A 16,213-nucleotide genomic window follows, 5' to 3' on the forward strand; every position below is an offset into this window, starting at 1 on the left:
GCACGTGAGTTGCTGTCATATCCGCCGCAGATAAACAGAAAGAGATAGTTCCTCCTGAGTCTCGCTAGAGTGTCATACCAGAAGAAGGTTTCCCACCAGTGCTACATGGTTTGTTGGTTGGTTTCATCAGTTGTTATTTTTCCCACTCGGCTAGGTGGAGCATGACTTTATCTCAGATAGGGCGTTTAAGCGGGTAGCTCACGCGCGTTCGCCACCAAGTGCTCCTACTTCCTGTTTGTGACAGCTGACATAAGAGGACAACAATGCTGCAGCTAGGAGGTGAACTCGTTCTGTATTCGGCCGTCTTCGTGGTGGTCCTGCTGGGGACCCGGAGCCCGCTGTGGACCACCGCCATCACCGCCTCCCTCTACCTCTTTCTGGCCATGTTCTGCTTCCCCCAGGTAACGGCCAGCCGAGCCCACCAGGTGCTGCACCGAGCCAGGGGCTCCGGACAGGTGTCATTGGTCGCTCACCGGGGCGGTGCTCACGACGCACCGGAGAACACAGTGGCAGCCATAAGGGAGGTGAGAAGAATACGGAGGGGGTTCCTTTCTTAACCTTCCTCCTGTGTTAAAGCTCCCATATTGTGCAAATGCACTTTTCCGATGTTTTTTAACATAATTATGGGTCTACGGTGTGCCTAGACTGCCAAAGTATCAAAAAAAGAAAGCTCTCTCCTTTTCTCACTCTCCCCTTTTCTGAAACCCTCCACCTCTCCACCCAATATACTCCAGTCAGAATTCTCCCCGTTTCTGACGTCAAAACCTGGAAAGCCAGGAGCTTCCACTGTGCAGTCCACCCCCCTATTCCTTATTGGTCCATGGCCCGAGATCCTGTCGAAAAATATTCCTTCACCCCCATGTTGTTTGCTTGTTGCTAAGCGACAAGATGCCATGATGAATGTTGCATAATCCACTAATTTATCTTAACCACAGCAGCCTCGTTTTTAATAACACAACGGATAGGAAGCTACTTGTGCTTTTTTTCAAACAGTGAAACTGAAATAAATGTTTTTATTGGTATTTTTGCCTGACTGGTGTATAGCTATTAGCTTTGGGACAAGCATTCAGCTTTTGCTCATAACAACATATTTCTATTCCCCACACCAGTGGAAATGCCTCGTTTTTAACAGGACAAAGGATTGGAAGGTATACTGAAGAAGTCTGACTTTGAAGATAATTTTTTCACAGATTTTAGTGGTATTGTTAGCAGCTAGCTCCCGAGCTAGCTTCGCAGTAGCCACCATATTTTGCAGCATTTTTATTGTGAACATGCCGTTTCCATTAGCGTGTGGCTGTCAGTGCATCTGTATGAACATAGTCTTTCATGTAGACAAGGATAGGTCATGTCAAACTGTTCAAAGTGCGTTACTAGCACTAGACTTGGTTCTTCTCATGGGTAGGCTAAACCTAACTGTGCTAACAGGCTATACGTCATCATTGTTTACAAACAGACAGAGGGCGAGGCATATCTGGCTTCGCTTCCGGACAGGGGGTGGGGGGAGCTCAAAGATTGTATATTTACGAGGGGAGCTGCAGCTCTTTTAAAAAAATAGGCCATTGTGAGATTAGCTGAACAGAATAGTACAATAAATTATCTGAAAGTTTTTTTCAGCAAACAATTGAAGAAAAACGTATTAGGGACCACTAAGACCATATAATATGGTGTATAATAGAACTGAAAAGTATATGGGAGCTTTAACTTTCTGTTACCATCCATGGTGTTAGCGGGTCGGTTTCGACCCGTGTCTGAAATCAACTGTAAAAAACACTAAAAACAATTATTCATCATCCAATTTGTTTCTAATCTCTTGGTTAGCTTGTTAGGCTTCCTTATCCATGAAAATATTGTTTTGAATATTTTTGGTGTAGGAGACTGGGCCTTTTTTTTGTCAGTATGCGCCTCAATTTCAATAAAAAAATTGGTAAAATGAACCTCAAGAGATTCATATAAATAAATATTTGGTTGTTGTGTTACCTGATTATTACTGAGGGGTATGAGAACACATTTCTTAACTAAATTTGTTTTATTTATTTTTTCTTATTAATAGTATTGACTTTTTTAGCATCTATGGTGTTACTGGTCAATTATGACCCATACATATTTATTTCAGAAAAGAGCAAAAACACTTTTATTTCAGCATTATACAAACACACAATGAAAACCAGAACAAGTCACGACACAAAATATAGATTTATAAGGTCAAATAAACAACAGCCAATCAACAAATCAAACCAATCGAAATCAATTACTAGTTCCAAAACTAGTAAAAAAAACAGAGTAAAAGTCTCTGTGTGTATGTGTGTGTGTACAGATGTGTGACAAAAAGCAACACTTTCAGTGTTCTTTGCAGAGATATTTCTTGCAGGTAAAGCACAATATGTTTATCTTTCTGTCCTTATATATTAGTGCTTCGGCAGACCTGACACCTCTTATTTTCAGAATCAGGTGGCCATTTTCACCAAAAACATGATCCAGAACTTGGCTCACTGTTTATCTCCTAATTTTTGAATACTGCAAATAGGAGATGTGCACTCTGCAAGTCACCAACTCTATACTGAATTGACTTCACCTGTCTGGATATGCCCGTCTGTTTGTTTCGCTTTTATGCAGGTATAAGGGCAAAAAAAGTCAAAATGAGAACCTCCCCAGAGCTCACATGATTGGGAGAGGAGCTGACTGTCATTGTGTTGGCTGACAGTGCACTTATGATTTCAGTTTTGGCTCTAATTATTGTTTTTTAAATCTTATTTTATAACACCACAAGTATTATAATTTCCACCAGAGCATTTTATAATTAAGTGAACATTTTTTTATTTTTTTTATTTTGTTGAAATAGAGGTTCCTGACAAAGTCAAGAAATCTTGATGCAATAAACAAAATGTAAGTGGTTCATTTATGCATTTGAAAACCAAAACGGGTCGGTGGCGACCCTAACACGAGAGGAAGGTTAAGATGACCTGGGATGTTTCTTCTCACTCACAGTCTCCCAAAGCTTGTGTTACCAGTGGTTACGAGGGGCACACTCCAGTGGAGGATGGGATATGTCACATCTTCATCCCAGATAGAATTGCAAAATATTTCCATAGTTCTGTAAACTGACATCTTTTTAACCACTGGTGGTAACCATCATTGTCAACAGTCCCCGTCACACACTTTTCTTACTACCATCCATTGAAATAGTAGGCCTACCGGCATACACAACAACAGGCTGGTTGCCTAGTGTGGGACAGTTTGGACAGTCAAAACTTTTATTTGCCACACGGCTTGTATGGCCAAGCTGATACCTTTATTCTTAAGGCCGACACAATTATTGATTTATTATCTAAGTTTAAAAAAACAGATGAATTACCCCTTAAACCTGCAGTGTGTAAAACACGACTCCATGCACAGAAATGGCAGTACATCTCATTTAATAGTTGCTTGCGCAGTGTTCGACTTAAACGGAGCGAGCAACTACTAAACATGGTGTATTGCTTATGCCATAATGTCTTTGTGTATGTAGTCATTGTAAATGGGATATATTGTGTTTTAATGTAGAGAAGATTTACACACTTACCTCAAATCCATTTATGTACTTACCTTCTTCCTCTGCCAGATTCTGACGATTCTCATTCTCGTTGTGCTGTGATACACGAAAAAACATGTCAGCAAGTTAAATTTGATTAGGTTTTAATAGAAATGGTATTGATTGTATATGTAATCGCAAAGTTTTAGTGTTGTCAGAGGCTATTTTAACTAAAGTAGCTGCAAACATTTATTATGCTACTTCACATGAGTCGATATTCTTCATGTTATTTCTATTTTCTGGTTAGACAAGACAGAGAAAACTGATCATTTGAACTTAATTTGATCACATAATTGTATATTAGGAAAGATTATCAGATGATATAATTTAAGATTACACTTTAGAATAGAGAAATATGCCCTTGTATGATTGACAATCATTGTAGGCTTAAAACAAAAAAACATCATATTGTCTTACCTTCCTCAATTGAAGCTGCTTTACTTGGAGTAGCCTAGTACAGCCCGCTTTACCCCTCTGAAGGTACTGACTCAGCTTGTGTGTCTTTCCTGCTCCAGGCCAGTAAGAATGGTGCGGCAGGTGTAGAGTTGGACCTTGAGTTCTCAGCGGATGGCGTCCCGATACTGATGCACGATGACACAGTGGACCGGACCACCAACGGGTCGGGAGCCCTCAGCCAGATGACTCTGGTCGACTTGGGTAAACTGGACGCAGCAGCTAAACATAGACTCAGGTGAGAAAGAAGGACACAAGCAGAGAATTCAAATACCAGCCCTCATACAGGCAGACTCTGACCCTGCGTTCCAAAATCACATACTTTTTCTTTTTACTACACTACATACTGAAGTACAGAAGAGTTTTAGGGCCACAGGAGAGAAAGAAAAATCAGATAAGGAATATTCATTTTTCGTTATGTTGAGAAATGTCAAGAATAAAGACAAATAGGGGAGAACGGGGTAATATGTCGCACGGGTAGGTTGTCACAATCGTTATATCTTGGAACCAGAAGGTGCTGTCTGTTAAATGTTGGTATGTAAATATCCACAACTGGGATCAGAGGTCACCTACATAGTCTTCCTTGGAGTTAGACTGTTGAATTTGAGGTGAGAGAATTGTTAGTGTTTTTCATGTCAAATTGAAAATATTTAGCTCCTCAGTATTTTTCTTCAAGGCTTTTACACAATGGGTTTATAACAAAACACTTGTTACCCTAAAAAAGTGTGAAGGGTAAGCTATAGTTTAGATTGTTTTTAGCAAGCTAATTAGTTGTCAGATGGTTGTTGGCCTTGATGCTAGCAATAAATTCCAGTTGGGGTTGGTCGTCACATTTTTTGGGGGGTTGGTTGTCACATGTTATCCAAAGGGTGCAGCCAGTAAAGGAACCCAATAACAAAAGAAAATGTCAAGCTGTATCCTGACACCCCAGAGAAGGAGAGAATAGAGCAGGAAAGGCAGCTAGCATGCAAAAGAGAAAAAGGGCAACAAAATCAAAACAACCCAGTGCATCCCAAACTAGACCAGAATGCAGAACCTACATTTGCCATCACTGTAACTCAGATAGTGAATCTGTGTATCGTGGTTGAGTAGGCTATTATTGTTAGACCTATTTGTTTTGTTCTTTATGTTGTTACATACAGTAGGTTGGTCTTAATATGGATTTCCTTTTTGTTTATTCCTTGCTCATTTTGTGTTAAGATGCATAAAGTTATGTAGGCCTATTTTTCAACTTGACAATGAAATTAAACTTTCAAATTTAGTTCAGCTTTCTTGCCTTCTTTTTAAGATTTTTCCCATTAAGATAACATTGTGACAAACAACCCCATAGTGTGTGACAACCGACCCCTTGATGGGGTTGGTTGTCACAATGTGTTAGAGTGTCTATGATGGTAAATTTCTTCTTTATTACAATAAGTTAGAAAAAGTGAGGGGTTCACATTTCAAGCCAGCACCTTAAGCTTCAATTTAATGTAGGAATGACTATTGAAAGATGTTTAGGTGATGAGTAATTCTCACTAGAGTAAAAAGTGTGCCTGCTTACCCCGGTCTCCCCTACTCCAAAATGCAATTGGAGTTAGTATTGATTTATGTATTTTCAGCATACTGAATACATATTGAAGTGCATGTATTGGGACATCCTAAATCTTTTTCTGGCATACTAAATAGTAAGGAAGTATGGGGATTGGAACGCAGGGTGAATATTTTATTTTTTAAGCAATTTTTGCAGCTGATGCTTTAGGTTGAGAATTATATATTTGTTTTTTGTTTTTTGGAGGGTGATACAAAAAGGACAGGAAACATGTTGCCTCCCATTTCCCCAGTTTGTTATTATGGTTAACAGTGGAGAACTTCTGAAACAGCAGCATCACAGACATTTTCCATTAATACTTTTAAAAACTGGCTCCTCCTCAGACAAATTCAATCTGAAATACAATTGACAGGTAAACTTACAGTAAAGATATGCAGTCAGTAAGGGGCCATGGAATTAGATTGTTTTTCACTCAGTGCGTTAACATGCAGACTCATAATCGGTTAAATAAACGAATAAGACTTCAACAGGACTTGTAAAATGCATGTAAACACTTTTATCCAATCTACTTCGCACACAAATCAGCACATTAACGGACAAGCAAAGTTGGATAAGAACACCTAGATAACTTGTTCAAAGTCGGCATTCTCTCTGCATGTAGACAGGGATCGGACATCGCACATCGGAGTTTGCGTTCTGCGCCTGCTTGAGAATCCCTGCGGAGGATTTCACAAGGAAGTAGAAGGAGACGATGTAAAAAAATAGTAGGGTTGTTGCCGGAAGGGAACCGGACGTGGCTCTATAACCACTTGTTGAATGGGCTACAGCGCCACCTAGCATAGTGGAGACAGCCATGCATCGGACATTTATCCGATTCCTGAAAGTCCATGTACTCAGACAAGTGACATGGTCCGTTCGAGTGTCTAGCTCGGTATATGTCTTAATCCAATCTAGTTGTGCCATGGAAACGCACTGACTGTTTCTTGTATGTATTGGTGAGGTTGCTTTACATTCTAAGTTATTGAATTATGATGAATATCCTTACAGATTGCAGGTGCACTTGACATGCTATCAAATTGTATTTGATAACCTTGTACTATAATAATTGGGGAGCATTAATGCTCCAAAAGTAGCAAACTTGTCAGAGCCTTAGAGGTGTGGCAGCTCAGACAAATCATGCATGTTTTCTGGTCTAGCTGGAGGCTTCATTCGTTCAATTCTGTGGGCAACCCTTATATTTCAGTGCCTTGTGACTTTTTTTGGTTGCATCTTGCCCATGTAGCCTCATGATACTCTTCAAACTGATAGGCTGGATTCCAGTTTCAAATATACTTTCTGTAGTAGAATGGCTCTGTACAGAATATATTCAGGTATAGTTACGTGTGGAGATGTTTAACTGTGATTAAAGGTTCAGTAAGCGGAATGGTCAGTTTAGCTAACTTCTTGTCAGTGACTGCAGTTAGCAGTGCCCTCCCTCGTCCCCACATTAATGCACTGCGGTCTTCAAGCAGCGAGTTATCTAGCATCATCTCAGATCTGTAAGTGTGATAAAACATGATAAAAACCATCAAAACAGACATTGGGAAGGATTTTTACCTGCTCCTCCATTGTAGGCGCATACACATTCATCCATCTGTCACTCTGCACGTGCACCGGCAGTGAGACTGGTGCCGGTTTGTAGGGTTCTCTCTTCTGATTGGTTATCAGTAGTGGGATCCCCGAAAAGTTTTGCCAATTACATGCAGAGCGGGTGACTGAGAGATCGGCTTTATGAAACGCGCACACTATATAAGTGATCACTGTATGAATAAAGAGCGATTTAACACTTATATTAACATAAACAAATCGCTTACTTCACCTTTAAGTGTGTCTGTGGCTATGTAGATGGCTCAAAGACATGTGTAGGGAAACATGTCAATGCTCCATTAGAACATTGTATTACCCCAAGAAAATTATGACAATTACAGTACCAGGATAATCAACCACACAGAACTATCACAAGTTATAAATGTTTGAACAATTTCATTTGACTTGATTCCTTTGTGTCTTTTATAATGTTGCGGCAATACAACTACAAGACCTCTTCCATTGCCCAGAATGAAAGAACGTCTCCTTTCTTACATAACATGGCAATGTGTGTTCTACTACACCAGTTTGTACAATGGTACTTTTTCCCTGAGGTTATTGTTTCTGGATGTTTAAAGGTGAAGTAAGCAATTTATTTATGTTAATATAAGTGTAAAATCGCTCTTTATTCATACAGTGATCACTTACATAATGTGCGCGTTTCATAAAGCCGATCTCTCAGTCACCCGCTCTGCATGTAATCGGCAAATAAACTTTTCGGGGATCCCACTAGTGATAACCAATCAGAAGAGAGAACACTACAAACCGGCACCCGTCTCACTGCCGGTGCACATGCAGAGCGACATATGGGTAAATGTTTATGCGCCTACAATGGCGGAGCAGGTAAAAATTCTTCCCAATGGCTGTTTTTATGGTTTTTATCATGTTTTATCACACTTAAGGACCTGAGATGATGCTAGATAACTCGCTGCTTGAAGACCGCAGTGCATTAATGTGGTGACGAGGGAGGGGACTGCTAACTGCAGTCAGTGACAGGAAGTTAGCTAAACTGACCATTCCGCTTACTGAACCTTTAAGAGAAGGTAAAAGTCACCAGCAATGTTTCAATAGTACAGGAGCATAACGTGTGTCCTCCGTGTCTAGGGACAAGTTTGCTGGAGAGAAGATCCCTACTCTGGAGGAGGCAGTGGAGGAATGCATCAGACTGCAGCTCACCATCTACTTTGATGTCAAAGGTCATCCAGACCAGGTGCGGCCAACACAAACTAACAAACAAAACCAATCTCCATTATGTGTAATCTTGTTGATTAAAATTTTTCGTACTTGTAGTCAGTCAACATTGCGTGATGAAGGGAGCACAGTGTTGTAAATATAATCATCCATAGCTAGCATTTACTGTCCTTTAGCACAAGATGATCCTAATATATCTGCAAAGCTTTTAACAGGTCGTTTCAATGCTGTAATGCTGAAACAACTACTCAATTACCGTCTGAATCATGATTGTACTGTAGGTTGTTACTAATGACTATATTTATTAGTTAGAGTGGAACATAATCCCATTACTTATGGTTAATTAGTCACTAGCATGACTCTCTGAAGGTAGCACCAGTACTCCTGCCATACATCTATTGCTGGGAAGTTTATTGTTGATACAATCATGTTTTTTTTTTCAAACATATATTTATTGGATTTTTGTTTGTTTTTACAGCATAGACAAGCACAACAACAGACAGTGTGCAAAAACAGCGCACACAACAGAGCAATCACTCAAAACGCATCACCCCCCACCCCTCCTCCCCACAAAAAACAAAAAAAACAACAGTTACGTTAAATTAACATAAAGCGTATGTGATTGTATGACAAATTCAGCATACATCTCTGAATAATAAAACAACATGTGCACATAAGCATGCCTTCACACAGTAATGAATAAGCATAAATTAAGAATGGATGAAAAAAAAAAAAAAAAAGACACAGTTACAATCAGATCAGTTCAAATCATCACTCCCTCCATCACTTCGTATACCTTCATTTTCAAGGAAATTATAAAAGACCTTCCAAATTCTCCAAAACCTATCGATCCTGTTTTTTGTAAAATAACTGATCTTTTCCAGTGCCAGATAGGAAGTCACTCCGTTTAGCCATTCAGAAACGCCACAAACAGTTGGTTTTTTCCATGACCTAGCAATGCACCTTTTAGCCTCCAAAAGGCACATACCAATTAAAGATTTCTTATCATTAGTTACCACAAAATTGGCAGGGTAAATATTTAGGATACATAGCTTAGGATCAGAAGGCATCACCTTGCCAATAATACGACCAATAATGTTCAGGAGGACCTCTCGCCAAAAGAGTGCAACCTGTGGACAGCTCCACATACAATGGAACAGTGAATCCTTCTGCTGGCTACATTTAATGCACGTGTCGGGGATATTGGGGTTAAAGTGGTTTAGCTTCACAGGAGTAATGTACTGTCTACTCAGCCATTTATATTGTAAGAGTATAGAATGTGTGTTTACAGATTGGGTTTTTACCAAAGAGCAGGCTTTTGACCATTCTTCCTCTGATACATTTTCCACTAAATCCATATTCCAGGCCCGTAAAATATTATTTGATGACTCATTAGATCCACTAACAAGCAGATTGTAAAGCATAGAGACCTGTCCCCTAGCTTTCAAATATTTTAAAGTGATGTCTTCTAAAATGGACAAGGGGGGGAGCGTCAGGCTATTACATTGCTTTGATAGAACAACATTTCTGATTTGGAGATATTTAAAGAAATGTTTTGTAGGAATGTCATATTTGGATTTAAGATCTTCAAATGACATAAATTCACCTCCATTGTACAAATCAGATATTTTAGCTAGACCTTTGGAGGACCAAAGTTTAAAACCCGGGTCTGCCCTTCCTGGGTGAAAGTCATCATTATATTCCTTCCTGGGTGAAAGTCATCATTATATTCCTTCTAATATTGCGACTAATATCGCCATTTAAATATCAGTCACAATAATCACAATGAGATTTTTTTTCTAAATTGTGCAGTCCTAGGTTCAGTACTCTATTGTGTTACTGGAAATAGTAATGTGGTTACAGGTAACACCCAACACTGATATGAATGCTGACTGCTGAGCAGGGCAGTAAAGCAATATCTGTCGCTACTGGTAACCTGGAATTTTAATACAAAAACTGTAAGCAATAACTGTGGGTAATGGTAACCTAGAATTTCAAGAAAAAAATGGTATATATAAATAGTTAAATAATCATCAGTTGCATACATTATCATTACCGGTGGCTCACATTCAGTTTGCCAAACAGTGAGATGTGTTGTAGGACAACACTTGTTCCAGCTCGTCCTGTACGTTGGAACAAACTAAACCCCCAAAACAAACACAGATACGCACATTTTCCAACTGCTCCCAGTCTGAGGGCATGTTTTGTTTGCACGGTAACACAATTGCATCATCACCAAACATTTGGTCTGGAACTGATGTGCTCAGGGAACTTCTAAACACTTGACCAGCGGTTCCTTACTCAGCACATTTTGAGATGAATGGAGAATACCGAGCTGGAGCATTGGTTGTTGTTTCAGGCTGTGACATTCTGGGGTTCACTGTGTCATACATACACAGCTGCTTGTTACCACCAAGGGGTCGGAAAAAGAACACACATAAACTCTAGACACCTGACTGTCCTACAGTAACCATTTGTTTCTCCTGCTCCCCTCCCAGGCAGCTGCAGCCCTGAAAGAACTGTTTCAAAAACACCCAGTCCTCTACAACAGCAGCATCGTCTGCTCCTTCGAGCCCAAAGTCATCTACAGGGTAAGATTGGAAGCTGTCAGAATTACTGACACTTCATAAATTAGACTGTGTGAAAAAGTTTAATAAGTGTGGGTTACCAGCCTACACCCATTGCAGCTAAAACAGCAAAGGAAGAGGTTTGTTCTGGTCACATCTTTCCATTGCTGCTTGCAGTATTGCTACAGTATATGACTATTAGGGCTCAGGAACTTTGACCAAAAAGCTCCATTTCCATGTTGTGCATTATTGAGTATTAGGCCTGAACACTGTGGGAAGATGAACTTCCCCCTTCTGGAAACTATTACAATTCAGTTTGCAAGTAAAACTTTACCTGACATCGACTGCACAATGTCTGAATGCATGTCTGCACAATGTCTGAACACGTATCTTATCCCTGAAAAACCCACAGTACTCTGAGTGCTCAAAGTTAAGACTGGCTTCTCATCTCTGGCACACGTAACAATACCAACCATAACCTGAGCCGTGTGGATTACCTTATTGTCAGTCAGTCAGTCAGTCAGTCAGTCAGTCAGTCAGTCAGTCAGTCAGTCAGTCAGTCAGTTAGTTTTATTATTTGTCACATACACAATTGCACAGGGCAATGCATAGTGAAATTATTGTGTACGAGTCCGGGCTGTCATTCAACTATATAAAGTGCTAGATTTGATTATAATAATGATTGGGTGGTCAGTGGGTGGTGGGCTAAGTGACAGTGGCCGCGTTTCCCAGATTCGATCGTTCTTTGGGACCAAAGAAGGGTCGAAAGAAGGGTTTGCCTAAGAAGGAGCGCTAAGATACGGGTGTTTCCCAGATGGCTTCTTAAGTGCCATCTTTGGAGAACGCGTAAGTTGAAGCGAAAGAAGCTCTTTAGTGGGAGCTGTCCACCGCGGTGGTGCTGAAACTGAATAAATCGATGCCAGGCGAATCGATCACCCACCTCTTTATCAGCGCATAAGTCACACACAGCGCCCCGTGGTCTCCCCCACACAGGTGGAATTAGGCTACGCATGTATCGTGTGTGTGTGTGTGTGTGTGGGGGGGGGGGGGGGTGTGGGTGCGGGTGTGTGTGGCAACAAGTGTATCAAAGTAGTAATCAAGCCCATTAGCGCATATATACCCCGGGCCGTGGATATAGGCACACACATGTGATGTGAGAATGGAAGAAAGCGGCAGCAAAAGAAACAAGCGGGCACCGTCGTTTACCGCGGAGAAGATGGGCGTCTTAGTGAACGAGGTCTGGCAGCACCGGGGAGTTTTATTCGGGGGAACAAGGGGCAAAAAGAACATCACGGTGAAGCACCGTGTTAGGCAGGCCATAGCCGAAAAGATGTCCCCCTCCAGCCCATGTGGCCTGCGTGACAGGCGTGCTGTGAGGAAGAAGTGGCAGGAGTTCCAGAACCAAACAAAAAGGAAGAGTGAGAAGGTTTCACTAATCAATCTCCCTTCGTTGCAGGTGATGCAGACGCCCAGTAAAGACAGCGCTGAGTAACCCCTCCCCCATATGGTTTCAATAAACTACTTTGGTTTCTTTTCAACCATGTATTGTGTGGATCATTTTGCATTGAAATGAGAGTGTCAAACCTAGCAACAAAAAGTCCCAGGCAATTTGTAATGTATCTAAGCGTAGGTTAATGACGTGTGCGTATTGTGCGCCCTTTCAACAGCATTCCAGTGCCAGACTTTCAGGTAAAGCACCCGGACACTGCAGCAATAATCATAGTGTGCAGGACGTTACATGTAGCCTACATCTGCTGGTTCTGTTTATTTATTTCAGCCTTCAGGCCTGAGAGTTGATATGGGTGATGTGTGGTGGTTGTGGGTTTATGGTTTAGTGCTTGGTGACTGGTGGTGAAGAGGTAGGGGCTGCGGGTTGTTGGACCGGGCTGAAGGCAAAATTGCAGCGGGTTGCTCTGGATGTGTGGAGACACCAGAGTGATCAGCCGTTGGATCTCCGCACGGGGCAGCCGGTACTTTGCCTGGACGGCCCGGTCTGATAGCACGTCCAGTGGGGAGAAGTGCCGACGCACGTATGCATTTATGTAAACCGTCTGGCTTCGCGCACGGCGAGGCTGTTGGTTCGGCTGAGTTCAATTAAATCTGTTTCTTTGATATCTGTGAAATGCCACAGGGTTGGTGATTTTTTTTGTATGTGTAGTAGTACTATAAACTCACGTGTGTGGAAAACGTAAACGTCTAATTCATTAAAACATTTTTTTTCTCTACTATTAGTCTATGTTTCTTGCGCCAGTGGTCCGCATTGAGCATTGTTTTATTATTTCGAAAAGTGGAGGAAATAAATTTCCCTGACGCGGCATGATCACTGACGATTTGGTCGCGAAGAAGGTTGAAAGAGTGGGTCAGCTCCATCTTACAGTTCCATCTTAGTGAAAGTACTACTTTCGCTAAGAAGGAATCTGGGAAACACATTCTTCTTTCACAGCGTTCTTAAGAGCGCTCCAAAGAAGTACTTAGCCCAAAGAGGCTCTTAACGAATCTGGGAAACGCGGCCATTGTCAGTCTGGTTTAACAGTCTGATGGCCTGGGGAAAGAAACTCCTCCTCATCCTCTCTGTGTTGGCCCTTGACTTCCTGTATGAAAGTCTCAAAGTTAACACTCTGGTTGTGATAAAAAAAAGTAGTATTTTTTCTTCACATTCCTGTCATGTATTGCGTTGCTGTTGTATGGATCATATTGCTAACATTCACCACTCTTTGCCCAGATGAGACAGAGCGACCCAGAGGTGGTGACTGCATTGACCCACAGGCCGTGGTTCCTGAGTCGGTTAGGAGACGGTGCCCCGCGGTTCTCCTCACAATGGAAACACCAATGGATGACAGTGATGGACATCGCGTTGGACTGGGCACACCACCATATACTGTGGAAGCTCTGCGGCATCTCGGCCTTCCTCATACAGAAGAACTTTGTCTCAGTGTGAGTCTAATGCAGCACAATACTTGACTCCTTCTGCATCTCTTGGCCAACTATTATTCGGTGAACAACCTGTGTAAAAACGGCATACAGTATATAGTCACTTTTAAAACTAACTATCCAGGGTTCTTTCAGATCCTTAAAGCATCTTAAGAGGCACCGAATAAGTTAATCGTACAAAAGTGATTATATGTCGTTTCCCCCATTTAAAAAGTGTTCTTTTAATTTCTTTCTGAGTGGCATTAAACAAATTCCTTAACAGTCTTAAATCGCACTTTTCTTAAACTGTAGGAACCCTCTCTCATCATATTGTTCACAGCAGAGAATAACTGTTTGTTCCTGTGTGTTGTCTGACTCTGTAGGGACTATGTCCAGTACTGGGCCCAGAGAGGGGTGGAAGTGGTAGCCTGGACAGTCAACACAAACGTGGAGAAAGAGTATTACCAGGAGGTGCTGAAAGTCAACTACATCACAGACAGCCTTGTGGAAGACTGTGATCCACATTACTGAGAAACGCATTGGACCCAGCACTCAATGTGTTCACATGAATACACATAAAAAAAAAAGATAAGATCCACACGGAGGGAACATTTCAGTGTCCACACATCAACCATAATGTGGCATCAGGTGAGAGGACATAGTGTGCCACTCTTTGATCCCCATGCATTCTGTCTTTATTGCAAAAGAAATCAAAGTGACCTGGGGCCGGTTTCCCAAAGCCTTCGTAGAGCCCTCTTAACGCTACGTCATTCGTAACCCCTACGTAGAGTTCCTACTTAACATTTCGCCTGTTTCCCGAAACGTTCTTTGCTACGAATCTCTTTCGTACGTCATACGTTGGTAAGGTTGGTCTGGAGCGCCCGCAGAGCCTTCTTAGATCTACCGTAGGGATGTTTCAGCTCTCATTTGTGTCATTTAACTAATAAATCTGACTGTATTTCATATCAAACGGACACAGCGATGACTGTATTAAATAACAAACTGTTAAAAACGATAACTGTATATAGCGTACATATCACATTTAAAGTAAGCTATATATTTTAGCAGAATACCATTCACTCTGATTCACAAAGTGTTCAAACTATAAGTACATAGTCATCTAACTGACTTGACAATCAGCATTAACTGATAGGATGCGATGTCCGTCAATATGAAAATACTTTATACGTGATACACTACAGCCTACAGTCGGATCGTTTTTATCAGTTTGATATTTAATACAGTCATCGCTGTGTCCCTTTGATATGAAATACAGTCAGATTGATAAATTTAATGACAAGTGAAGTCCCTGCGATCGCTGTGGCATCGCCAGAGATAGGCTTGGCTACTACTACAGACCCCCACATATCCTTCCGTAAAGCACCATGCGTAAAACGGACACGAGTGACATCCCTGTTGCGCATGGAACTGCCACAAGTCATTCATGAAGAAAATAATTGCTGGAAACAATCTTAATCTCCTCCGCTGTTTCTATATTTTTCTATAGCCTAGGCTACCTTTTTTAAATCAGTAGGCCTATAGGCTATGGTAATACGTTCGACCAAGGTTAACACTAGAACCATCACTCCACACACTGCGGAGCTGTCAGCTGAGCCGGCTCAGCTGACAGCTCCGCAGAGTGCGTCGGATTCTCCACCTCAAAACATGTAAACGTGTGAAAAACGCCTTTTTCCCCATTTTTCGACCCTGTTATTACACAGCACAGTATATGTTCTGTGCACTAAATGGTAACACTTACGTACGCTATGCAAATATGCAACTTGTTTGTTGAAATGTAATAAATGGGAGCTTCCTCAAGCAGCCATCTCTTTCCCGACAATCCCCTCTGTGCACGAACTCTTTCATATGGTAATTAAACATTAAAACACCTGCGGCTTATAGTCCAGTGCGGCTTATAGTGCGGAAAATACGGTACACGTTTAATTCTGACTTCATATGCATTTATAGACGTGCTGCTCACTAACATAGTGTGCACGTTTCATAAAGCCGATCTCTCAGTCACCTGCTCTGCATTTAATCGGCAAATAAACTTTTCGGGGATCCCGAAATTAATATCCAATCACTAGAGAGAACGCTACAAACCGACACCCGTCTCACTGCCGGTGCACGCGAGTGACAGATGGGTAATGTTTATGCGCCTACAATGGCGGAGCAGGTAAAAATCCTTCCCAATGTCTGTTTTGATGGTTTGTATAATGTGTTATCACACTTACTTATCTGATATGGTGCTAGATAACTCGCTGCTTGAAGACCGCAGTGCATTAATGTGGTGACGTAGGGACGAGGGAGGGGGACTGCTAACTGCAGTCACTGACAGGAAGTTAGCTAAAAGAACTATTCCGCTTA

The 16,213-nt window shown here is 41.5% G+C and overlaps 1 protein-coding gene across 2 annotated transcripts; it reads left to right on the forward strand.

The window, feature by feature from the left end:
- The first annotated feature begins 12 nt into the window (after window positions 1–12).
- Window positions 13–15,444, forward strand: gde1 (glycerophosphodiester phosphodiesterase 1). Of its 2 annotated transcripts, XM_080030224.1 has the most exons (7): window positions 13–524; window positions 4,084–4,259; window positions 8,283–8,388; window positions 10,868–10,960; window positions 12,604–12,625; window positions 13,659–13,870; window positions 14,230–15,444. In XM_080030224.1, exons 1-7 carry the CDS (start codon window positions 264–266, stop codon window positions 14,362–14,364), a joined length of 1,005 nt encoding a protein of 334 aa, XP_079886350.1. In that variant the 5' UTR covers window positions 13–263; the 3' UTR covers window positions 14,365–15,444. The 2 variants fall into 2 exon arrangements, with proteins under 2 accessions (XP_079886350.1, XP_079886351.1); XM_080030225.1 differs by lacking the exon at window positions 12,604–12,625 and having other exon boundaries at window positions 18–524.
- Window positions 15,445–16,213: the final 769 nt, after the last annotated feature.

This window comes from Ammodytes marinus (genome assembly GCF_949987685.1).
Source record: "Ammodytes marinus genome assembly, chromosome: 6".
Classification (NCBI taxonomy): Eukaryota; Metazoa; Chordata; class Actinopteri; order Uranoscopiformes; family Ammodytidae; genus Ammodytes; species Ammodytes marinus.

Excerpts from the sequence above, each read along its gene's own strand:
- gde1 (XM_080030224.1), top strand. The coding sequence starts at position 264 with ATGCTGCAGCTAGGAGGTGAACTCGTTCTGTATTCGGCCGTCTTCGTG. Across the intron at positions 525-4,083 it reads CAGTGGCAGCCATAAGGGAG|GCCAGTAAGAATGGTGCGGC; the intron begins GTGAGAAGAATA and ends TTCCTGCTCCAG. Across the intron at positions 12,626-13,658 it reads TTCCAGTGCCAGACTTTCAG|ATGAGACAGAGCGACCCAGA; the intron begins GTAAAGCACCCG and ends CTCTTTGCCCAG.